Genomic DNA, 25,065 nt, shown 5'->3' with positions numbered 1-25,065 from the left:
TGTGGACGCCTTCCCTCCTGTGTATTTGCCCCTTCACCCAGAAGTGGTTGCTCCCTCTCTAGACACCCCTTGGAGTTTCATCTGTGCCGCAGGAGTAGGGCACATTGCCTACTGGAGTCAAGTTCAAGAGAGGGGTCAACAGACTTTGGGGCTGTGTGACCTTGCATGGCATTCTGAGTCTCTCTGCCTAAATGAGGTGCTGACACTACTCAGTCATGAAGATCCATGAAATGATGTGTGTAAACCACCTGACACGGTGCAAGGCACGGGGGAGGGTCTGCTGAAAGAATGCCTCCCTTTCCGTTCAGATTGGAGCGTAAGCTTGGGGAGGCAGGAGGGTGTCAGACACACGACCACTGAGCTTAGCACAGAGCCTGGCCCCAAAGAGATGGTCCATACAGATCTGTTGGTAAAGGACTCAATGAAGGTTGTGCCTTTTGAACCAAAAAAGTACATAAATTATGAATACTGACGTTTCACCTTTGGGAAAGGTAATAAGCTAACAATGAAAACCATTTAGGGGACAGCAGCCCCAGTTGTTTCGTTGGAGATAAGAGTTCATGTTTCCAGAACCGCCTTTAAAGTTGGATAAGTAGTCCGTGTGGATGAGCTGATTTCTTCAGGTGCAGTAGAACCTAAATGTGTATTTCCTCAGAATCTTTCTGTGTCTTGGGGAGGCCTCCTGGCACTGACAGTATTCTCAGGAAAAAGAAAAAGACTCGGTGCTTTATGTGCACCGCCTTTGCCGTGAAGAGTTGCACAAATATGTTGATTCATTAGATTTGTTCTCTTCTGTTGTTGCTCAACCTCAACCTGCTGCCCCTGCATCCGGGGACCTTACTGTTCTCAGCTCTGCAAGGTTGCTAAAGAGGTCGGTAGCTTTCCCAGCGGTTGGGAAGTCCTCTGAGCAGGGCCAAATTTCAGGTTTTTTGCAACTTTGCCTTCTGTACTAACTTCCCCTAGATGCACTAATCTGCAATCCTTTTTATGTCCTAGAATCTAACTCAGGCACACGTTTATTTAGGTGGATATTTATGCAGTTGCTCCCCTGGGCAGCTGTGAGGCTAAGCCATGGGGGGGCGAAGGTGGTGGTGACACACACCTGGCTTCCAGGAGCTCAGCCTGGGTCGAACAGGGGCCAGGAATGAGCCACGGTGACAGGTAGCTTGCAGGGCCTCAGTGGTGAGAGGAATGGAAGGAAATAGCTGGTCATGCTGTAGTGGACCCAGGCTTGACCAAAGCTGGCATTCAAGGTTCACCTTGAGCATGAGAGGACTCCACCAAGGCTAGACATTTGAAGTGCGGGCCAGGATATTCTCTTTACACCCTCTTGATATGTTTTCATTATGGGAGGACTTCAGTTGCATCCTGTCTGGAGTGGGAAGTGACTTCAATGTCTGCCGCTCGTTGGTCAGCCTGCCTCCTACCCTTTCTTTGCCCCTCTCTAATCCACGAGAGCAGGCTGATGAATTGGCCTCCTCAAATCAGTCCAGGCTCTATCCTTCTCCAGCCTTGCCTGCCTTTCTTTGTTCCTGGATTTCTCACCATTGCAGGGATTCCTCACCAGGCCCTCACTGCCCTAACCTGCCTTTCCAGGTACCTGCCACTGTGGCCTGTTTGCTGGAAAGACTCTGCTGGGTTTGGCCTCTTAATTTACCCTTGTTCTTCCACAGACCTGGGATGGATTCCCCCTTCTTAGGATCAGCCAGGATCAGGGATGAGTCTCCTCTGGGGCCAGCCAGGGCATCATCCTTCCATCTGATGAGTCAGAGTCCGGCAGAAGGGCTCCGTGCTCCCTTCAGCCATGCCCCGCCCCCCGCCCCCTGTCCTCTGCCCAAAAGCGGGAAGCTCTTCAGTTGTCCAAATGGCCTGTGTCCCCGTCCTGGCTCATGTCACGTGGCATTAGGGGTGAGAATGAGTGGCAGAGTTGATACCCTCTGCCTACAGCCAAAACTTTGCCAGGATGACTTACAACTATCCAGGGACAGGAGGTCTGCTGACCACTTTCACTCTTATCAGCAGAGCAGAAACTGTGGGACTCTGGTTACATCTTAGCTCAACTTTTTCCTTCAACCCACTGAGAAAAGGGCCTCTTCTTTTTGTCTGGTGTAGCCCTCTCCAAACTTTTCATCATGTACCCAGACAGCAAAAACAGTAAGCATCCTTAATGTATTCATATTTAGTCATTAATTATATACATAGCTGATTCTACTAATATATACATTATAAATATAAAAATATTTTAAAAGGATAAATTATTTATAAGTAATGTTCTTCCTGCCCTCCAATGGACTGTCGTGTGCACACCATTTGGGAGTCCATGACTCTAACAGAAACACAGGGGGAGAAACAGACATCATTTCTAATCAAAGAGGAATCTTAACAAGGAGTTTGAAACATTCCATTTTATCTTCCCTTGGTGCTAATTTACAGTCCATCTTCTGGGAAGGAAGGGCACAGAGATCCCTGCGAATTCTGCTTAAGGACAAAGGGTCAGAGTCTTCCCATGAGAAAGACTCCGTGCGTGGCTTATGGTGGTGTTGGAAGGTGCCAGGCTCCGTGAAGGGAATTTCTTCAAGGGTGTCTCATGACACCACCCTTCCCTATCTCTCTACTGGTCTGACTTTCAGAAACTGTAAGTTCTAAGAGGCAGGGACTGTATCTGTTTTGCCGGCGAGTGACAGCTGGCACTGGCACTTGGCAGGGCCGAGCAACCAGCGAATACCCACTGGGAGGAAGGAAGGGAAGGAAGGACAGAGAACGGAGGGCGGAGACTGAGGGAGCAAGTTAAAAAAAGAAAACTCCCCTCCTCGTAGAGTGCAAACTTCCTTGAGGCCTTAATCATTCTGGATTCCCTGTGGCATGAGGCACATAGGAGGAGCTCCCAGACGCTTATGGAATTATTCTGATAATGGACTAGCTCGCTGTGGCAGAGCCGGCTGTGTCCCAGGGAGCGTGGAAACAGCGGCTGGAGGCTTAGCGATAAGGCCTCTGCAAGTAGCCTCCGGAGTCCGGCCTCTTAACTGCCCTGCCCCGGTGTCTTCGTCTCAGACACAGTAGCAGCAGCAAAACCTGCTCAGTCTCTTCTCAGATCTGGAACAGAATTATGATGGCTTTTATTAAAGTCCCCTCTAACACTCTCATTCTGTGCCTTAATACTTCTCTGACATACACTTTTTTCTAATGACAAGATTATGTTGCTGTTATCAAAAGAAGAGAGCAAGCTCAAAACGGGCCATGATGTAATTTAAAATGATGCCATCCAGTTCTAACCGACCGGATGGGTGTGAAATTACCCGTCGGCATCTATTTCAGTGCCCACCAAGCCACATCTAATTACACCTCGCCGCATGGGGCAGCCGTGGAGGGAGAGCCCGGGACAGGGAGGCCTAGTTGCCATAGCAATGTCCTTAGCCAAACAAAGTCCCAACCCCAAAAGCCTTTTGTTAGACTGAAGACTATTTCATTATTTTTTATTTTAGTTTGAGTGGCAATAATATTATAAACAATAATAACTGACATTTATATAGTGCTTTACGAGTTATAAAGTATTTTTCAAATCCATTATTTCATTTAATTTTCACAAGAACTCTTTGAAATAGCAATTGTTATTTTAAGAACTGCTACTAATATTTATTGGAAATTTGACACATGCAAGCGCTTTACATGTTATCTTATCAATTCATCTCAACAAATAAATGAGGTAGTCTTCTTACCCTTATTTTACATTTGAGGCAACTGAGACACCGGGACTTTAAGTAGCTTTTCCTAAGAACACACAGCTGGTTAGAGGGGGTGCTAGACTTGAGCTCAGGCTGATGGACACCATGGCCTTGCTCTTGGTGCCACACTTTGTTATCGCATACCCATTTTACAGATGAGAAAACTGACACCCAGAAAATGAAGCCAATTACCATGTTGTCAGTTCGGGATTCAGTAACATTTCTCTAATCCAAAAGCTCATGCTCTGTCCATTTCTCCTACATCTCTTTAAAATAATAATAATGTATACTTATTTTCATTTGACACATGTGAAGGGGATAATGTTGGAAATGATGTAAAATAAATTCCAGGGGCCAAGCGGACACAGGGATTCAGATGCATACCCAGTTACTGCATAGAGATGCATCAAAAAGGTAGCAAGAGACTCCCCCCCCCCCGCGCCCCCCCCACCCCCCCACCACCACGGGCAAAGTTTGGGGTAAGAATCTGCTTGAATTTTGAGCCCAGGGGCTGTCAGGGCTGTCCTCATTCCAGGGTAGGGGCTGGCTCAGAATTCAAGATAGGGAAGGAAATAGGTGCTACAGTGAGAATGCTGAACCCATCTGAACATACAAAACCACGTCAGGGGCATTGGGGTGTGAGGCCCCAGGCCGGAAGAGACAGATGCCAAGGCAGGCAGGGCCAAGGATTCTGATTCAGCTGGTGGACTAAACAGTTTGCCCTCAGGAACCCCAGAGAGGGTGTCCACAGCCTTCTTGCTGGTCAGGACGTTGGGTCAGTATCCTAGACGTCCACTGACAGTGCAGGCTCCTCTCTCCAGTAACCCCGCCTGCCCCCATCCCTTCCCCCAGGCACTGTGGCCATTGCGAGCTTCTTGAGTCTCAAACTTGATTCAGTCCCCCTAACTGAACTGCCCCAGTGGCTTCTCACTCACCCCTTTCAACATACACACAGAGGCAGGGTGTGGAGGCCTTGCCCAGACACCCGTGGGGGAGCCCTCCAAGGGGTCCCTCCCAGACAGTTCTTCAGTTTGGAATTAAAGAGGTAACAACATGGTAACATGGGAAGGGCCAGCGCCAGCCTCTCCGTCCAGCCTTTAGCCACCTCCTTCTCAGATGGCCCCTCTGCTCGGGGTGGCTTCCCGCCTGTGTTCTCGGCCCCTGCGCTTTCTGCAGTGGTCACCCCAGACCCCCAGGCACCTTCTATGCCATTTCCTCTCCTGTGCCCACCCAGCTGTCCCTACCCACCAGCATCTGAGAACTTGCCGCACACAGGACGGTGAGTCCTTTCTACAGGTCGGGAGCTGGCCGACGGCGTTTACTGGAGGAAGGATGGAGGGAGGAAGAAAGTACAGGAGGAAGGACGTGGAGAGGGGGAGGCAGTCTGGGGTGCCTGGAAGGGAAACAGGGAGGGAGACTTTGCCTCCCCCGGACAGGCGCAGCTGACCAGCCGTCCTCCTGGGCCACTGGGTCCCTGAAACAAAGCTACGGGAATAAATGACTAGAAAGAAACAGCGAGGCTCTTTTACAACTTATAATTATGGAATTATTTTTAAAAGGAAACATATGCCCATGTGTATGTATGAAGTGCTCATTGAGAACGGGGGTGGGGGGCGGCCTCAGGAGCTTGCATTTAAATTCCCTTTGAAAGAAGAAGGCAGCCGTCACCTCGGCTATCACTCATGGTGTCACTTTTAATGTGTGACACCTTTGCCTGGGAAATCAGTAATTTTCAAGTGCCAAGCATTTAAATGGCTTCTGACAGCCAGAAGGTGATGGAGGCAATTAGACTTCGTGTTTGTGACAGATGGAAAAAGGCATTTTGTCAAGTCTGCAAGACCTGGAGGGAACATGACAGGTGCGTGCTCCGAGCTGAAGGGGCAAAGCCAAGGCCCGGTTCTCTCCGATTCCAAGCTGAAGAAGTTCCTGGGAGGGACCCCTTGGAAGGCTCCCCGCCCCCCGGGTGTCTGGGCAAGGCCTGCGCACCCTGCCTCCGTGGGCAAGGGGGCAATGACATGCACAGCCATGTTTGCCAAAGCTGTCTGGAGAAGGGAGGCTGAGTGCAGATTCTGCTTGGCATATGGAGGCTGGTAATATGGTGGGTTTGGACACACATAACCTGAATCAAACTCCCCAGCAGTGGGTTATTTGGGGCAAGTAGCTTATCTTCTCTGAGCCTCTGTCACTCTTGAGTAAAAGGGGCACAGTCATCTCTTCCTGCTTCAGAAGTTTAGTGAGCACAAATTGAGAGCAGCATGTAAGCACGTAAAGTGTTTAGAACACTGCTTTCTGGTACCTTCTTTCTTTTTCCTCCATGTGTCGACACAGTGGTAGGCGATTTACGTTTGCAAATATAAAAATACAGCAAGGTACAACCTTTCTGAAAGGCAGTTGGCAGTGTATTGTTTAAAAAAACGTTTAAAAACATAAATATCTGTAGAATTCAAGGTGGGACTCCTGGACCTTGGGTTAGACGAGGGTTTCTTAGATGTGACACCAAAAGCCCAAGCTACAAAAGAAAAAATAGATACATTGGACTTCATCAAAATTAAAAACTTCTGTGCTACAAACGATTCATCAAGAAAGTAAAGACAACCTGCAGAATGGGAGAAAATATTTGCAAATCATGTATCTGATAAGGGGCTTGTGTCAAGAAAATATAAAGAACACTAATAACAAAAAGGCAAATAACTCAATTTAAAAAATGGACAAAGGAGCTGAATGGATATTTCTCCAAATAAGATGTACAAATGGGTCCACAAGCACATGAAAAGATTCTTGACATCATTAGTCATTAGGAAAATGCAAATCAAAACCACAATAAGATGTCACCTCACACCTACTAGGACAGCTAAAATAATAATGATAAAACCAAAACAGACAATAACAAGTATTGCTGAAGATGTGAAGAAATAGGAATATTCATGCATTGCTGGTAGGAATATAAAATAATTCAGCCATTTTGGAAAACAGTTTGGCAACTTTTCAAGAGATTATGCATGGAGTTGCCACATGATCTAGCAGTTTCACTCCTAGGTATACATCCAAGAGAAATGAAGACATACATCCATATGAAGATTTAAACATGAATTTTCATAGCAGCATCATTTGTAATTGTCAAAAAGTAGAAACAACCCAAACATTCATCAGCAGATGAATAGATAAGCAAAATATGGTTTATTTATATAACAGACAGTAATTCATCAATAAAGAGGAATGAAGTGCTACTGCACTCTATAACATGGTTGAAGTGAAAGAAGCCAGGCACAAAAGGCCACATATTATATGATTCCATTTATATGAAATGTCCAAAATAGGCAAATCTATAGAGACAGAAAGTAGATTAGTGATTGCCTGGGGCAGGCAGTGAGGGTTGAGGATGGGAATGCCTGCTAATGGGCACAGGGTTTCTTCATGGGATAATGAAAATGTTCTAAAATTAGATTGTGATGGTTGCACAACTCTGTGAATATAACTAAGGACGATTGAATTGTATGATGTGTGAATTTTATCTCAGTGACACCATTTTTAAAAAGTTAGCTATAGATGCCAAGAAACATGGCTTAAAATATTATATCAATGTTCATCATATATATGATATAAAAATTCTCCTTTAGTAAAAAATTTCACATGATATCTATTTAATGGGAAACCACTAAAATGTTATGTAAACAGTCCATTCAATAAATTTTTATTATCTTTCAGAAAATAATTATACTTTTTGAACCAAAAATTCCTTTGTATAAGGAAATCATGGATATGTGAATAGATTTAACTATAAAGGTATACATTATAGTGTTGTCTATAACATCATAAAACTGGAAACGATAATAGCTATCATTTATTAAATACTTACAACTTGTAATTTCACTGTACTGTTAGGTGAAAACCTTCCCATGTCTTCAGAATGTGCTATGGGGAAACTATCAAACTGTTACAGTCCTTCTTACAGAGGAAGAAAGTCCCAAATCAGATAGCCACAGATCAGAGCTGGGATTTGCACCCAGGCTGATCATACTTCATGGCCTGCAGGTGCTCCTAACTTCTCTCTGACTCTCGCCCTAGTAGCCTAAATACCTAAATTTAAGTAGCGTGCTGGCATTAAAAACAATCTTGTGAATGAATAGGTAACAGCACAGAATGATATTCACAATGGACTGTTAGGTGAAAAAGGTTAAAAAACAATATGCTCTCTTTATTTCCTACTTATAAATATGTAAATAAATAAATATATATACACACTCAAATATATCTACATACACACACACTCATATGGAAGAGACTGCTGGAGGCTAACAATATTTAAAAGTGGTTCTCTTTGGGAAGATTATGTGTAATTTTAATTTTCTTTGTTTTGCTCACCTGTATTTTCTACAGTAGATTTTTGTATTACTATTTTTGCTTTAAAAATGGTGAAAGGTTTTACTTTTAACTAAACTAAGGTAATGCCTGTGGATGTAGGGCAATGTGGATTGCACATGGGCCAGTCTGTGAAGACAGCTTGTTGGGACTTCTCCTCTCGGCCAGCACCACCTCCTTCCTCTCTCGGGGCTCTCACTTCTGTCCCATCTCTTATTTTCCCTACAAAGTGTCCCTCAATAGACTTGGCCATGCCGCTTATCCTCTGATTCGCTTACATGGTAAGTGATAATGACTGCTTTCCTCTTGACATGAATCAGTGGTATTTTAGTGTGGAGTTCATCTTTTAAGTGTAATTTAAATTTTTCCTAATTAAAAATTTAATATTAATTCATGGGAGAAAAGTTATAATATTTTGAAAAGTATAAAAAGCCAACAGAATGCCCCCATCATTCCCTCACCTTGAATTGCTCGAGGGCCCTGGGAGTGGTCCAGTCAGACTGTCCAGGGGAACCTGGTGGGCAGGTGCGGTGGGGCCAGGACGCCCAGGACTCTCACTTGACCTCCACCAGGTGGCATGGACGTGTGGGAAGCCACCCTGGGGTCAGAAAACCCGGGTCTTAACCTGTTTCACCTGGAGTTAGCAGGTTATTAAACATATTAACCACTCTTTCCTGAGTTTACCGAAATTCTTCTTGGAATGAAGTGGGGCATGCACAAAAGAAGGATTAAATAAGCAGTGTATTTGTGTTTTAAGTAATACTGGTTCTTCCTACTTGCTAGGATGGTGGTGGGCATTTAAATGAGATGATGTAAGTGAGAGCTCTGTCTTAAGCAGAATGCAGTGCAGTTGTAAATGCATATCGAAACGGCCTGGCACGGATTCTGTTTTGTCTCGGGGAGGCCATTCTAGTCTACAGACACGACAAGGCACTTTCTGAGCCCTTGTGGGACACTGCCTTCCACTGGGCACTCCTGCTGTGGGAGAAGCCAGATCCCCCTCCCCACCAAGGTCCTGGCCAGCCTGCAAGGACTTTGGTGATGGGTTGCCATCTGCCAGCCACTCATGGGGGGGTGGAAAATAAGGGTCTGTGATGTGCTTCGTGGTTGCTGTTTTCGGTGGTAGGCGGTACTGTGTAGAGGACGCAGCGAAAGCTTCATAATCCCGGCTCTGATACTGATCAGTTCCAAGACCTTGGACAAATTACCCTACTTACTCTGGCCCTTGTCTCTGTATCTGTAAAATGAGGATAATAATTCCTAGAGGGTTCTTGTGGGGATCACAGGAGAAAATGTGCATAAATGACCTGGCTCTTAAAGATTCCTAATAAATGTCTAATTATTTTCTGCTTCTCTTTAAGTAAACACACACACACACACACACAGAAGCACACATTTACATACATAAAAGAGTAGTTTTCAGTAGGCATCCTTCAAATCTTCCATGTCAGATGCTCTCCTAGGTCAGGACTAGTCCCAGCACACTATGCTAATGCCTTTTAAGAAGGCAAGAGGGAAAGCTCATTCTGATATTTAACGGTCATTGAGCAAGGGCTAAGGGCCCACTGAGTGCTATGAACCAACTTCAGCACTGAGGATGCAAAGATAAATGACCCAGCGCCTGTCCCAAATACTTCTCGTAATAACCTGTTCAAAGCCATTCCTGACTCCCATTGCCTGTAGGACACCTGCCTGTTTCCCAGCGTCAGCACCATTTAAGTCACATCTCTTGCTTAGTCTGTGGTTTAACATCCTCTAAACTCTACTCCTCACCAACCTCTATGCAACTTCTCTCTTCATTCAGAAGCAGTCATTGGTCCATGCATCATCCTTTCACACTGTCACTCACACAGTCATTTGCTCACTCACACAACACATATTTTTTTGTGTTCCAGGCCCTGTTCTGGGGTTGCTGGGACACATAGGCCCCAGCTCCTACCTACAGCTCCTTTGGGTAACTGGGTCCCTGACTCCCTTGTTGTCCCTGCCCACTCCCCCAGGAGGGGTCACCCACTGAGTCCACTCAAGTCCTGCTGCTGCTCTGCACTTCCTCTGGGCCATCCTCATGCCCAGAAATCCCTCACTCCCCTGAGTTCCCAAAGCACGAGGACTCTTGACTCTCTCCATACCCTGAGAATAGAGAGCCTCATTTTGAGGTCACTGGTGTGTGTGTCCTGCTGGACACAGTCTGTATTTTCAAAAACCATCTACCTAGCTGGAGCTTGGGACTTATTCTTCTTTGTGACCCACTTTGCTTGGAATAAAATAGACTCAAAATAAATACGGGGTTGCCAACTCTCAGATGCTGGTACTTGGTAATGGATCTCAGCGCACCCGGTAAGCCAGCTAGAGGTGCTTCCGTTTCTGGAGCCCAGTGTTCTGGTCAGGGCTTGGGAGTCGCACGTCTGATTTCTCCCAGGAGAAGTGAAGAGAATCCCTGAGTCTGGAGTTGGAACCTCTGGATTCAGGTTCTGTTCAGCAGAGAATTTCTCCCTAAAACGACATAGTCTTCTCTACCTGATCCTAACTTCATAGTGTTGTGGCAGGAACTAAATCATGAGAGTGGGCAAGTGTCTTCGCCTCGGCCCTGGAGTTTTGTCACCTCTAAAGTTGAAATGACTCTGTGTGATCCTCTGTGTGTCTCTGGGTGTGTGCATATATGCGTGTGTGTATGTGTTTCTGTCTGTGACTGTGTGTGTCTCCGTCTGTGACCGTGTCTGTGACCCTTGGCTAGGCACAGGCCTTGGCTCCGGGGTGACTGCAGTGGCTAACTGAGGTCAAGGCTCCTTACCATGTTCAGAGCTCTGGGATGAAGAAGCAGTGATCAGCAATTGTGGTTTTGGTCTGCACTATTTTTAAAGTTAGAAAAACAACCACTAGCGGAAACTCATTGCCACTTAATAGCTAGGTCAGATTTAGATAATGCTGGCGCCCAGGGCCGCGGCCCTGCTGGCATGACTGGGCGGACTGAGGAGGCCCGATCCTGCCAAACCCCACGGGGTCCTGTGAGACCCGCTGCGCTGACGGCAGTGCAGCCACCACACTCGCTGTGCTGAGGATCCCGCTGTCTTCACCTGCGTGGCCTTGTGCACCCTTGCGATGACCCTGTGCAGCGTGGTTTACTGTTCCCATTCACAGAGGGTCACGTGTCCAGGCTCACTTCATCAGGGAGTCACAGAGCTGGGGGTGAACCCAGTCCTTCTGCCTCGGGCCCCTGCCCTCTGCAGGACGCTGCACGGCACCTGCCCCCACCCAGTTCTTTATCTGTCATCGGTGCTTTCAGGTGAGGGCTGGGCCAGCCGTTGGGCTGCTTACCCACTGATTTTCCATGGAGAAAGAGGTTTCTTTCAGAAAGATCGATTGCAACAAAATACCTTAAGAGAGAGGAAAGTATAAGCCACCCTGCAATATCAGTGTCACCCACGCCTTTAACCACTTCCTCACCGTGTCAAGAACACAGGCTTTTTATAGCTGAAGAAAATGTTGAAAACATCAGGGACCCATGCTAAAGTTCACGTCCCATCCTGGTGGTCCTACAGTTGGCTGTTCAGAACACGGGGCTTTGACCTTGGGTATCTCAAGTGTGTGTGCGTGTGTGTGTGTGTGTGTGTGTGTGTTTTCTGCTAAGAAAAAGTACATCTGGTGGTTCTCAGAAAAGCTTCCCCCCTCACTGCTGGAAAAATAAGCCAGAGGGCACAGGAACCCAACAACAGCACTAAATCATCTGGCCCCTGCGCGTTGCCCCATCACTGGATGTCAGGCCATGGACAGGCTGGGTAGTTCATGCTTTTGCTGCTTATTCTCAGAGAAGTCTGGGGGTTGGGATTCTCCCTCTTTTATAGACACTGAAGCTCAGAGTGAGCCATGGGCTGGTGATCGCACAGCTCAGCAGCCTTGCTTTGTGCAACTGGCAGTGACCCAGTCAGTACCAGGAGACTCTGAGTTGATTCGAGTGTATTAAGGACAGAAAACCATGCAGTCCACCCAGCCCAGTGCGGGCTCTGTGGACCGGGCTGCGGGGCCTGCCCTAAGCAGCTCAGAGCCTTCGGAAAGGGCTCCTTGGACACCAGGTCATGCAGTGGCTGTGTCTAGGATACCCCAGCTCCACACTCGTGTGCTTTCCTCTCCTGTGGCCAAGCTTCCCACTGCCCAACCTTGCCTCTGACTCTGGCCATACGGTCCCTCCGTGGGCCTGACAGCTAAACAGAGATAATAGTAGTAATAGTGCCGCCACCTTTCATCAGGAACCTGCCAAGTGTATGAAAGACCCCCTTCATGGTGGCTGAGCGCTTGGCCACTGGGTTCAGACCCTGGCTCTGCCTCCTCTGAGCCCTGTGATCTTGGACAAACCATTCTCCTCTGTGCCTCATCTGTAAAGTGGGACGATGGCATCATCTGCCCTGCAGGGTGGTTGGAGGCTTCAGTAAGTTAATATCTGTGCAGTGCCGAGAAGAGGCCTGGCACAGAGAAAGCTGCCCTCAGGTCAGCCTGTGATTATTAGGTGTCTCACTCCCAGGGGAGCCCCACTGTGTCCAAGCTGCCGAGGAGGAAAAGGTGTTCATTGACTCTCTGAAGTTGTCCCTGTGGAGTTGGAAGCCAGGTCTGGGGGCTGAGAGTTTCTCCCTATGCTGCCTTCAGCTGCCTCTGACTACATTTAGCATCTTGGATTTGGGGTCCCTGTCCTGGTCCTCCCCAGTGGCCTTCGGGCTTCTGTCCACACTGTGCCCACCCCCCCCCACCCCCCCACCCCCCCACCCCCGCTCTCAGGCCTGCCCACAGCACAGGACATTCTCACTGCGACGCCCGCGCTTTGCCCGTGGGGCTTCCATCCTGACTCCGAAGCGCAAAGCCCGCCGGCACCTTCCGCGGACAGTGCTTAACAGCGTCCCGTGTGCCAGGACGCGTGTGCAGTGTCCCACAGCCTCCCAGCCGGGCCCCTGGGAGAGTGGGTCTCCTCCCATCTGGGCATCTATTGTCTCTTTCACACAGCGGGTCGCAGTGACAGGGGCAGGCGTGGGCATCTCACGTCTGGGTTGCAGGTCCTGTCAGGGCCCAGGGAGAACAGCACGGCTCTGGTACACCCGTGTTGTGTACGGGGAAACAGCTCTGCATGTCTGGTATTTTTAGGTTCTGATTTAGTTAGCTCAGTGTAGGGCCTAGAATTGAGACGAAGATACCCCGTGGAGTCGGCCAGGCCAACGCTCTCTTATAGCGGAGTAAGAGCACCCAGTTCAGCCCAAGGCTGCACCACCTTGTTCCTGATATAAAAACTCAATCCCATATAGTGTGGGATTGAGACCACAGCCTGGGGGAGTCCTGGCTCTGACACTCACCAGCTATGTGACCTTGGGAAAGAGACTAAACTCTCTATGCCTCGATTTCTTCCTCTCTAAGATAAGGAAGGACAACTACGTCCTAGGGTTGTGGAGATTTTAAGAGTTAATATGTGCTGAGTGCTCAGGACTATGGGCCCAAAACTTAGTGAGTTCTCAATAAATGTTAGTTGTCATTATTATTTTTTGTGGTTGTTGTTAAGCTCCTAGTTCCTGTTACATATTAGGAACTTGATAAATGAGAATGCTCTCTTTCCTTTCTGAGACTTAGTTGGCTTGTCTGTGAAGCGAGGCAATAACTGTACCCACCTCATGCTGTTGCTGTGAAGATTACACAAGACACAGCAGACCAAGTTTCTGGTAGAACGGGAACCTGGCCGGTGGTGACAGGTGGTCCATAAGCAACAGTACTCTCCAGCCCAGCTTCCCCTCATTACAGACGAGGGGCCTGTGGCCCAGCAAAGTGACTGATTCCAGGTCAGGCAGCTTGTTCGTCATAGAAGTTAGAGCCCTTCACTCTCCACCGGAGTCCTGCAGCCGAACGCGCCCTGGAGCCCAGCTGTCTGCATGCACAGGATGGCTCTGTCTCTTACGAGACCTTTGACCTTGGTCAAGTTACTTAATTCCCCTATCTCTTTATGCCATGTTTGTAAAATGGGAACAATAACAGCAACTAACTCACATAGTTGCCGTGAGGATCAGATGAACTAAAACAGGGGACGCTCTTGAGTTAATCTAAGCCCCGGATCCACAGTCGTTCCTCTGACCACCATCAGTCACAGCAGCACCAGTCATGGCAGTGGCACAAGTGTCACCACCGCTGCCACCACCCCGTGTTGTCCCTGATTCATCAGGGCAGCCAGTCTCTGAGTTGAGGTGGGGGTGACCCGCAGAGGAATGCCCTGGAATCCTGCACTGGCCAAGACCCTACTCAGCTCCTCTGTCCCACCTGGGCAGATGACCCGATTACACCAGTGGTCCAGGCAGAGACCAGCTTCCTGGCACCTGGTTCCCACCAATTACGTACGTTCTTGGAAAGGCCATGCCCAGCAGCCTGTCATTTTAACAGAGGCTACACTGACTTTGAGGGAACAATTTACACTCACAGTGATGGTGTTTTCATCACCTTCTAGGTGGGCATCTATTTTAAAGTCCAACCCTATTTTAATTGAGCCAAGAAAGCTTGCTATTTACGGAGCCCCCAGGAGGTGGTGGTGGGATGTGGTCCCACCTTTGCAGAGTTGTCTTCCCAGAGGACTTTCCTAGTCTTTGTCCCTGTTCAAAAACCATCGGCTCTTTGCCTCCACATGCACTCCCACTGCACAGCCAAGATTGCAGACCACCTTGCCCAGCGCCCTCATTGCACAGGTGGGCAGACGGGGCCTAGGGAGACAGCTGTTCCTGATCACGCTGCTGACGTGCTGTGGACCAGGCCTGGCCTCCCCACACGTGCACGTTCCCTGGGACCTCCAGGTGTGGAGGAAGGATGTGGAGCTCTGACGTGGCCTTGGGGTCTCTGGGCTGAGCAGGGGCAGGAGATGATCCAGACTTGACCTGCTCTCTCTTCCAGGGAGGCTCTGCGCTCTCACCGGCCGCCGCCATCAGTCTGGAGAGGGCCCAGCAGCAAACAACTGCTTTGGCAGAGGAGGTCGGTTGTCTCACCTTGTCCAGCCAAGAAGTGGTGTCCTGCCTGCGCCAGAAGCCTGCCAACGTCCTCAATGACGCCCAGACCAAGGTGGGCACTTGTGTGCAGGTTGGGGAGGGGCATTCTCTGGTCTTTTACAGATGGAAAACCAAGGCCTAGAAACGAGATGTGACCCACCCAAGCCACACAGCAGGTTGAGGGGCAGCTGGAGCTAGAATGCATATTCCCTGACCCCCTGTGCCGTGCGTGGGCAGCAGTCCGAGATGGACCAAGCATGGGCACTGAAGGGAGGCAGGCCTCTCTGCAGCTCGGGTTTCCTATCTATGACATGGGCATAGTGATGCAGACCGTAGAGAGTAGGAGGATAAAATGAAGTAGCACAGGTTAAGGGGCCTGTCCCGTGCCCCATGGCTTCACAGACAGGCAATAGCCTGGCATCACGTCACTCCCTTAGGACAGCTGTGTGCTCCCTTTCTAGCTACAAAAACCCTGCTCAGGGCCCAAGTCTCTGGCTGGCCCTGACATTAATGAAGGGGACACTAGCAGGAATAAGGATTTTCTTCTCAATTCATGGCTCCATCCCTTCAGCAATGAGTTGGGATTCACAGCCTTGAGTGGGTCTTATCCTCAGCTCCCCAAAATCTGGGCTAATTTGATCGTGATTGAAGCTGATGAATTTCACCTGTCAGAGCCAACACCTCTTCTTCCAGCACTGTCTCCGCTGCCTTACCCACCCACCTGCAGGCTCAGGCACACCCCTTCCTCCCTGTGGATCTGTGCTTACCTCGGCAGGGAGGCCCCTGGGGCCACCATCACTACATGTGAGCTTTACCTTGCAGCCCCCGACAATACTGTGTCCTCCTGCCCATCATTCTGGTCATTGTACTCTTGTTTGCCCAGGAGCCCCAGATAGACAAGAGCACTGGCGTTCACTGTGGTTAAAACCTGATTAAGCAAAGCGATGCGGCTGGTTATCCCAGTACCATTTTTGCCTCTGATGCAGCTCCTGGCCGTGAGTGGCCCTTTCCACTACTGGGGTCCTGTGGTGGATGGCCGATACCTACGAGAGGCTCCAGCCAGAGCGCTGCAGAGATCTCCGCGGGTGAAGATAGATCTGCTCATCGGGAGCTCTCAGGACGACGGGCTCATCAACAGAGCGAAGGCAGTGAAGGTGGGTGGGGTGTGGCCTGGCGGCTCTGCGCTGCCCTGTCTGACTTGGTCAAGAGTCACTGACTGGCCGGGCGCGGTGGCTCACGCCTGTAATCCTAGCTCTCTGGGAGGCCGAGGTGGGCGGATCGTTTGAGCTCAGGAGTTCGAGACCAGCCTGAGCAAGAGCGAGACCCCATCTCTACTAAAAATAGAAAGAAATTATATGGACAGCTAAAAATATATAGAGAAAAAATTAGCCGGGCATGGTGGTGCATGCCTGTAGTCCCAGCTACTCGGGAGGCTGAGACAGGAGGATCACTTGAGCCCAGGAGTTTGAGGTTGCTGTGAGCTAGGCTGACGCCACGGCACTCACTCTAGCCCGGGCAACAAAGTGAGACTCTGTCTCAAAAAAAAAAAAAAAAAAAAAAGAGTCACTGACTAACTTGCTTGTTTACAAAACAACTGGTGAAAAACTACTATGTGCAAAGGCTGTATGAGTTTGGGAAAAGGCAATGGGAGGAGAGGGAGTTCAGAAATCAGAAGACCCTTGCAGGGTAATGAGCAACACAGATACATTCACAAATGGCAGTTGTGAATGAATCACTGTGGAATCGTTGAGCTGGAGCTGATCCAGGGGCTCTGCAGCTTCAGGGCTCCAAGTCGGAACACCCAGGTTCTGGGCCGTTGACACCCCTGAAGCCACAAAGGGTGCTTGTCATGCTGAGAACCGAGGTGAAGAGGCAGGTGGATGAGGGGACTCTTGTGAGAACGTTACCCTTTCCTAACCCTGAAAGGGAAACCCAAACACCAGCCTTCCGAGTTGGTTTCTTACCCAGGAAAGCTCATACAATGCACCTGGCACCCACACAGCTTTGTGCAGCTTGCTGGAGGCACAGCAAAGTGGGAGTGAGCTGTGGGGTCTTTTATCTGCCTGAACACACAGTTGCTGCTCTGACCAGGAGCCTTTCGCTAGGATGAGGCTAAGTCTGCAAGAGGCTCAGCACACTGTCCTCCGCCCCACCCACAGGACAAGCAGCTCTTGGCCAAAGCCCTTTAGGTAGTCACACCTGGGGTGGGGTCCCCGTGTGCATGTCACACAGGGAAAGGACAACTCTGGATGTGGGAAAAATGCACTCTCCCTGCACGTACCAACGTGGCTCTCTGTTGGCTCTATTGAATATAAGGCCGTATTACTGGAATTTCAAAAAACAAATCATTAATGCAACCAAACAGGATCCTGCATTTCTTTGCATTATTCTATTTCCCTTGGGTGATATATTGCACTTTAGAGACTCCATTTTACAGCAATAAAATCTCTAGCTTTACATGACATGTGTACAAGGGTACTTATCACAGCATTAATTACTGTGGCAAAAAATTGGAAGCAACTCAAATGTCCATTAACAGGGAAATGGTTGACTAAATTAAGCTATGCACAAACTATTAAGCATTATGCAGATGTTAAAAAGAATGAACTAGATATATCTCTATTGGCTTGAGGGATGCCTGTGATATGTTGATAAATGAAAAAAAAATATATGGAGGAATATGAAATTAAGATGGCATTTATATTTTAAAAAACAATCTGTATGTATATGTATATATAAAAAGGTGTTTGTTTTTATGTGTTTCTACGTGAAAGGATAATGGCGTGGGAAGATACACAACAAGCAATTAACATTGGTTACCTCAGGAGGTGTGGAGATGTGAGAAAGAGTAGTATGAATTAATTACTAGTCTTGCTATCTATACATATATAATATGTTACATATTGTATATGTATATTTATTTGTGTGTGTGTGTATATATTTATATATATATATATATATATATATATATGTATTATATGTGTGTGTATATAGTGAGGAGAGAGAGAGGCAGAAGCAGGGCTGGTGTGGCCCAAATAAGAGGTTGATTTCTGGAAGTTCCCGTCTGGAAGGTGAGGTAGCACGTGGGCAGTGGCAGAGGGTCCTCTCTGGGGCCCAGAGTGTGAGTGTGTTGGAGGGGGTGGCCTAGACTAGAGCTTAGTCACTCTTAGCTTCCATCTGGTTGACTCACGACCATGGAGAAATACCTTTTGCACCAGATCCAGCTCAGCGTTTTTTTGCCGAGCACCAGTGTACAACATAGCCCTTACCCCGAGGGGCTGCAACTTTATTCTTGGACCAGACCATGATTCAGGAGATGCTGAAAAGATGCCAGTCCTCCACTAGCCCCCGGGTTTTCTTCCCTAAAGCAGGGGTCTTCAAGTTGTTTTTGGTCAAGACCCTCATCGGTTAAGAGATAGTAAGCATAATCATTTAAGTATAAATTATATACGTTATATTCCTGCACTGGTAGGCTGTTTATATTATAAAACATTTATACAAGCAAAATATGTTAAAGCATGAGAAATAAACGCAAGTCCTAGTATTAGTATCCTCTTGCTGCCTCTAAACACACTCCACTCTGGAGCCGGTTCTCTGAAGCGTGGGCAAGGTGGGAGTGAGCTGGCCATTGGCCCCAGACCCTTTTGGGCAGCTCCTTGTTCAACATTGTCCTGTGGGGGAGGATTGCACTCTTTATGCAGAAGATACTGTGTCCTCACAGCTCTGCTTCTTTGGACCATGTGCTGAAAACTTATCCCAGCCATCTCTGACTTTCAAAAGATGGAAAGGTATATTTTTACATTCCCAGGAGCCTTGGGATCACCCTAGGCAGGGCCAGTGGGGGTGGGGAGGGAGGAGGCCCTGCTGGCTGTTCCCAAGCCCCTCCCACCACAGTGGAAATGCCATCTTCCAGGGGAGGTGAGGGGTGGGCTTCTCACTGGCAGCTCTGGGGCTGTGTTGGTCCAGAGGGCAGCCCAGGTTTGCACTCTGATTCTGCCAGCCCATTGTGAGAGGGTTGCCGGGGCATGTAGCTGCCTTCAACTTCCCCTGTTCAGCACTGCCTTGGTGGTGTCTTTGGGGGTTTCTAACTCAGTCCTGAATTTCTCAACCACTCCAGCCTGAGCTCTAATCTAGAGGACTGGGATCCCTACGCAAGGATGCATTTGAGTTTCTCTCTATCGATGAGTTTCTGTCTAACGTTTTTAAGGAGAAGTTTCCATTGCCCACTTGCAAAGAAAGATGGGCCCGCCAATAGGAGGCTCACTGCCCAAACCAGGCCTGGTTGGGAAAGCACACACTCAAGCCCGGGACCCTGGGATAGAGAGACCCCCTTGAAGGTACGGCAGAGCAGTTCCCAGCCGGATTCCACGGCTGCTACCTAGAACCCCACCCATGGGGCAGTGTTTCAGCAGCACATGTATTTGTTGGTTAGACCGTTCCTTTCTTTGCTTCACTTCTTCATTCATTCTCTTGGAAACATGAGTTAGTGCAGCCATCGAGCGGTTTTTGTGAGCCTGCATCCTGCCTGGAGCTCATGTGGGTGCTGGCTGGTGGGGAGGACTATGCGAGGAGGGGAGCAGTGGCAGGTGGGATCGGAAGCCAGCCTGCGGCTTTCCGGGCCATTTCATGCTGACATCTCCTAAATGTGTACCTCCTGCCTGGACTTGTCCCTCGATCTCTGGACTGGGTTAGCCAATGGTCCATTTGACATCTTCACTGAGATATCTCCTAACTTCCCACCCTATTACGTCCACATCCACAGTGGGCCTCTGAACTCACCTCTGTCCCCCACCCTGAGCCAGCGTGCTCTCCCATAGTCTTTGTCACCGCAGCAACTCATCTCCACAACTCAGGCTCAAAACCAGGAGCCATTCTTGATGCTGCTCTCTCATATCCCGCCAGCATTCTATCAGTAAGTCCAAGCGGCTTTCTCTTCAAAATGCATCCAGAATCTAACCTCCACTCCCCACCTCTTCCACGTTCAGCCTGATCCAGCCATCCTCCTTCTCCAGGATCTTGCCGTAGCCCCCACTGTCTCTCTGCGTCTGCCTCTGGCCCTTACAATCTGTGAGACCCACAGCAGCCAGAGCAGTCCCTTTGCAGTGTAAGTCAGAGCACGTCACTCTTCCACTCCCAGCCCTCACCCCTGGGGCCTCCTCTCATGCATAGGAAAAGCCACAGTCCTTCCAGTGGCTTCCAGAGCCCCGTTTGATGTGGCCCCTGCCAGCTCTCTGACCTCACCTCCTGCCTCTCGCCCGGCTCACTGTGCGTCAGCCTTATTGGTTAGTCTCTTTGAAGTTTCTCAAATATGCTGAGCACACGCCTGCTTTAAGTCTTGGTATTTTCTGTTCCCTCTTCTAGAATATTCTTCCCCAGGTAAATCGCTGCCTCACTTCCTTCAGAGTCTGCTCATCAGAGAGAACTTGCTTGGCCACTCTGATTGGAAGGGAAGCCACATCCCTGACATTCTCTCTCCCCTTATCCCATGCCTACCTTAGCACTCATACTTCCAGACATTGATATATTTATTTGTCTCTTGTCTTTCTTCCCCAACTAGAACGTTTGAAACTGCTGTATTTCTGGTGCCTAGAAGTGTGTCTGGTTCTACCAGACACATTGCACACAGTAGGTGCACAATAAACATTCATTGGGTTGAATGAATGAAACTTTGAAGAACTGACTATGTGCTGAGCCTTAACCCAGGCATCTTCAATGAAATAATTCATGCTCACAACTACTGTACGAGGCAAGGATTATTACCACTATTTTTTCAAATGGGAAACTAGTTCAGAGAGAAGCTAGAATTCCAATCCAGGTCTATCTGTCTCCAAAGGCATCCTCTTTGATTTGTAGCACTCTTGAGAAAAGCCAGGCCTTCCTCCAAGAGCCTTCTGTCCACCAGTACTCAGGTGTGTGTGAACCCAGCTAGAATGAGGTCTACCGAATGCAAAGTACTTTGCAATCCCATCCACCTTCTTACTTTGTCTCAACCGTAAGGCTGTGAGGTAGGGAGCCGTGACCCAGTATTTAACATCATTTGCTCAGGAAGAAAGGCTTAGAGAGGTTTAATGATTGTCCCAAGGACAGCCACATAGCTGTCTGCAAAGCCAAGTCTCCACTCTGGCCCCAAATGGGGTGCTCTATCCGTGACCCCTCTGTTCTAGTCTCCAGAACAGGGGTGGTAAATGCACTCACACCCCCTCTACCCAGACCAGACATGAGCATCGCCCAGAGGGATCCAGAGCAGTCCTGCCCCACACAGGACTGCGGTAGAGCGCTGTGGACAACAGGAGGAACCCGAACTACCAGCCGTGCTCCCACACTCCCGACAGTGCGGAAGCTCCCCTTGAACTTCAAACCACGCTGCTCCCCTTGAACTTCAAACCACGCTGCTCTCGGGTGCCCTCAGATTGCCTGCCCTGCCTCAGCCTGCTCGTGACCTGCAGTTAGAGTTGGGTTTGTGCATTTTTCCATTCCCCCACCGAAGACTCCATAGCACCTGAGTCCAGCCACAATTAGCTGACGGGGACTCAAGGATGGCACATTCCTGAGGGTATTGTTCCCACCAACTCCTTCTCCTCCTCCATCCTCTGTCCTTTCATGCCCGCCAGACCCATCTGGGGCCGGGAAGCAGAACGTACCAGTTGCAGAAAATCACCACATCCACCAAACAGGATGTCAAGCATGTTCATTCCAACGCCAAGGCCTGTTTGTTCAGTTATACAACATTTACGAGGTCACTTACTATGTGCCAGATTCTGGGCCAGGTGTTTGGGAGATAAATACAAATTAAATTCCTCCCCTCAAGGGGGCTCACAGTCAGCTACAGGGATAGAAAATGAACAAGGCAAACAACTGAAGAGCAGTTTGGTATACACTATACGGACAGATAGACATCTATTTCAGGACCTCAGGGGGTGGGGGTGGGGAGCTGTAGCCACACGGCCAGCTGGGGTGACACAATGGCCAAGGAACTGACCAGGACACTGCTCCCTCAGCTGTCTGTCAGAGTGGGGAGAGTGTCCTGGGTGTCCTCGGCTTGTAATCAGGAGCATTCAAGTTTCCCAGAGCCAGAGCCTCAGTTTCCCTAACTGTAAAATGGGGAGATTATATTAGTAAATATCCCCATGAAGATGCTCAGAGGATTCAAATATTTACCAATATCTGGAAAATAGTTTTGCCTCCATAAAGGTTAGTTTTTTCATTTAATTATTTAATTTTACTATTAAGATTAGTGTCCAAAGCTATTGTCCCTGGTCCAGAGAATTATCCCCGGAAAGCAGGAATACAAAGAACGTGCAATCACTGAATCACCTCGCCTGACCTGAGACCAATTGTTCCAGTCGTAGCAGAAGCACACACACACACTCACACACACACTCACACACACACTCACACACGCACACAGTGTCCTCATGCCAACCTTGCATAAATACCACCCGGAGCCCACTCCACAACACACACAGTCCAGCTTCCTGGGGAAGGCGCAGGAGGGACAGGAGCCCCCTTGCCCCAAGTTCAGCCCCCTGGACCCACCCATCAGCTCAGCAGAGACCCACCAAATTCCATCAGACCCAAAGAGGGTGGGTGGGTAGAGGCTTACACACCACCCCAGGCCAACGATGGCCCACCCAAGGAGTCCTAATGACAGCCAGAAAAGTTAGCAACCTACCGGTGGAGCTTCAGGGCTGCCTGAGATGTTCTCCATTCGCCGTGAACGATCTTATTTTCTGAAGTAGCAGCTTTCTGTTGAAATTCTCCATCAGTCGCTGTGGTGGGGAATTGTCCCCCCTTTTCTCTCTCTCTTCCTAACTGGTGAAATTGACAGTCTGCCTACATTAACGGGGCATTCATTTGCATGATCAAAAGCAGATTTGTTCCAAGATACAATGTTCTGCCTTCCCCTCCAAGCACAAGCATCTCCAAGGAAGGCAGGAAAAATCCGAAGCAGAGCGCGCTGCCGTGCCCCTGAGCTTGGCCAGGAGCAGGTGGAGTGGGGGCCTGCGGGGAGCGGTGGGGGCAGGGCAGCCCGTCTGAGAGTTGGAAAGCAGCACCTGGCAGCCCGAGGCGCTGGCACTAGCCCCAGCACAGGAATATCGAGCCTTTGGTGACAGATTATAGTAAGAGGAGCATGCAGGAGTCCCCAGCGTGTGCAAGAGCTTTCCTGAAAAGAGGCGCTGTTGCACCAAATCCCCAGCACTCGGGGCAGGGGGTGTTAGGCGCTGCACCCAGGGCCTAATGGGGACCTGGATTCAGAAAAATGTGTCTCAATGCCTGGCTTTAGCCACACAATTTAGGCAAGTTGCTTAACTAGTCTGAATTGCAGTTTCTTCAGCCTTCAAATGGGCACAGTGAGAACCCCTCTGCCTGTCTGCTGTGGTGTCGTAGGAGGACTTCTGAGCAAAGGAGACAGGTCCCAACACCCCGGGGAGCCCTGTCGGCCTCGCAGCTCTGGGCTGCCCTGGCACCCTGTAGAGCCTCACGGCAGCACCGTGACCCAGGCCTCACAGCCAACACTTACATGCCAAATACTAGAAATTATATTTCATAACTGCATAAGTATTAATATGATGATGAGTGCAAGCCAGGCTGGATTCTTTATTATATCTTCATTATTATATATTTATTTCTTCTGATTTTAAAAGATGTTAAAAGGAAAATACTTTCGAGGGTCCCTAAAAATGTCATGAGCCCTCAGCACTGAGCCAGCCGTGCCTGATGAAGTCAGCCCCTGTCCCTTAACACCACGGTGAGTGGCACAGTCGGGAGTCACCCGTGTGTCAATTCACACGTGTCCCCAACATCAATTTGTTAAGAGGCTGCTATGTGCTGGATGCTCTTCTAGGCTCTAGAGGGAAAAGTCGTAACCAAAATAAGCAAGGCCTGACTTGTGGAGTTATGTTCTCGTGAGAGGACCCAGACCATGACGTGTACGTAAATAAAGAATTTCAGATCTGAAAAATGCTATGAAGAACATTGAAACAGGGTCATTGTAGAGGAAGTGACAGATGGGAAAAGGCTTTTTCGAGGAGGTGACTTTTGGACAGACCTGAGTGATGAGAAGGAGCCAGCTCGGGGGACATCGAGAGAAGCTGATGCAAAGGCCCTGAGGCAGGGTTGGCCTTGGCTGTTTGGGGGACAAGGGAAGGCCAGCATGCCAGGAAACCCAGGGAACAGGAGGGAGTGGGAGGAGAGGACGCCGATGTGTGGAGGGCAGCGGTCAGACGGGATCTTGCAGGCCAGCAGAAAAGTGACTCCATTCTCCTTACATGGGCAGCTACTGGAATGTTTCAAGCTAGAAAGTGATTATATTGATTCACCTTTTTTATTTTTTAGCACTTTTTTAGAGACAGGGTCTTGCTTTGTTGCCCAGGCTGGAGTGCAGTGGTGCAATCATAGCTCACTGCAGCCTCAAACTCCTGGGCTCAAAGGATCCTCCAACCTCAGCCTCCTGAGTAGCTGGGACTACAGGCATGCACCACCACACCCACCTAATTTTTAAATTTTTTATGGAGACGGGGTCTTGCTATGTTGCCCAGGCTAGCCTCAAATTCCTAGGCTCAAGTGATCCTCCTGCTTCAGCCTTCCAAAGTGTTGGGATTACAGGCATGAGCCACAGCTCCTGACCCATTTACCTTGTCTGGAAAGAGCCTTCTGGTAGCTACATGGAAAATTAAGGAGAGGTAACAGAAGAAGTAGAGACTAGATTGCACTCTCTTGCAGAAATCCAGGGAGCAAGCTAGTAACTTAAATTAGGGTCCTAGACTTGGTGACAGTGAGAAATCATCAGATTTGGGATATAGATTGGAAGTTGGGTGTATGAGTTGGGAGTGTAGGAGAGAGGTCAATGCTGTAGATACAAATTTGGAAGAAAATTAGGAAAATGTGTTGTCTGAAAAGCCAAGAAAAGAAAGTATCTCCAAAAAGAAGCAGAGGTCAAGTGTCAAATGTTGCAGAGTCGAATGAGATGAGGGCAGATAGCAGGGTCT

At 48.8% G+C, this 25,065-nt stretch overlaps 1 protein-coding gene across 1 annotated transcript in view; it reads left to right on the top strand.

Moving 5' to 3' along the window:
• TG (thyroglobulin) overlaps nucleotides 1-25,065 on the top strand; it is a 243,690-nt gene that overhangs the window by 190,051 nt on the left and 28,574 nt on the right. Inside the window, exons 42-43 of the mRNA XM_069465395.1 lie at nucleotides 14,985-15,149; nucleotides 16,063-16,230. Of these exons, the coding sequence (XP_069321496.1) occupies nucleotides 14,985-15,149; nucleotides 16,063-16,230 (333 nt within the window). The remainder of the gene's footprint in view (nucleotides 1-14,984; nucleotides 15,150-16,062; nucleotides 16,231-25,065) is intronic.

Source organism: Eulemur rufifrons, chromosome 3, assembly GCF_041146395.1.
Source record: "Eulemur rufifrons isolate Redbay chromosome 3, OSU_ERuf_1, whole genome shotgun sequence".
Classification (NCBI taxonomy): Eukaryota; Metazoa; Chordata; class Mammalia; order Primates; family Lemuridae; genus Eulemur; species Eulemur rufifrons.
The sequence above is the reverse complement of the archived record's forward strand: the minus strand, read 5'-3'. Positions and strand labels throughout refer to the sequence as shown.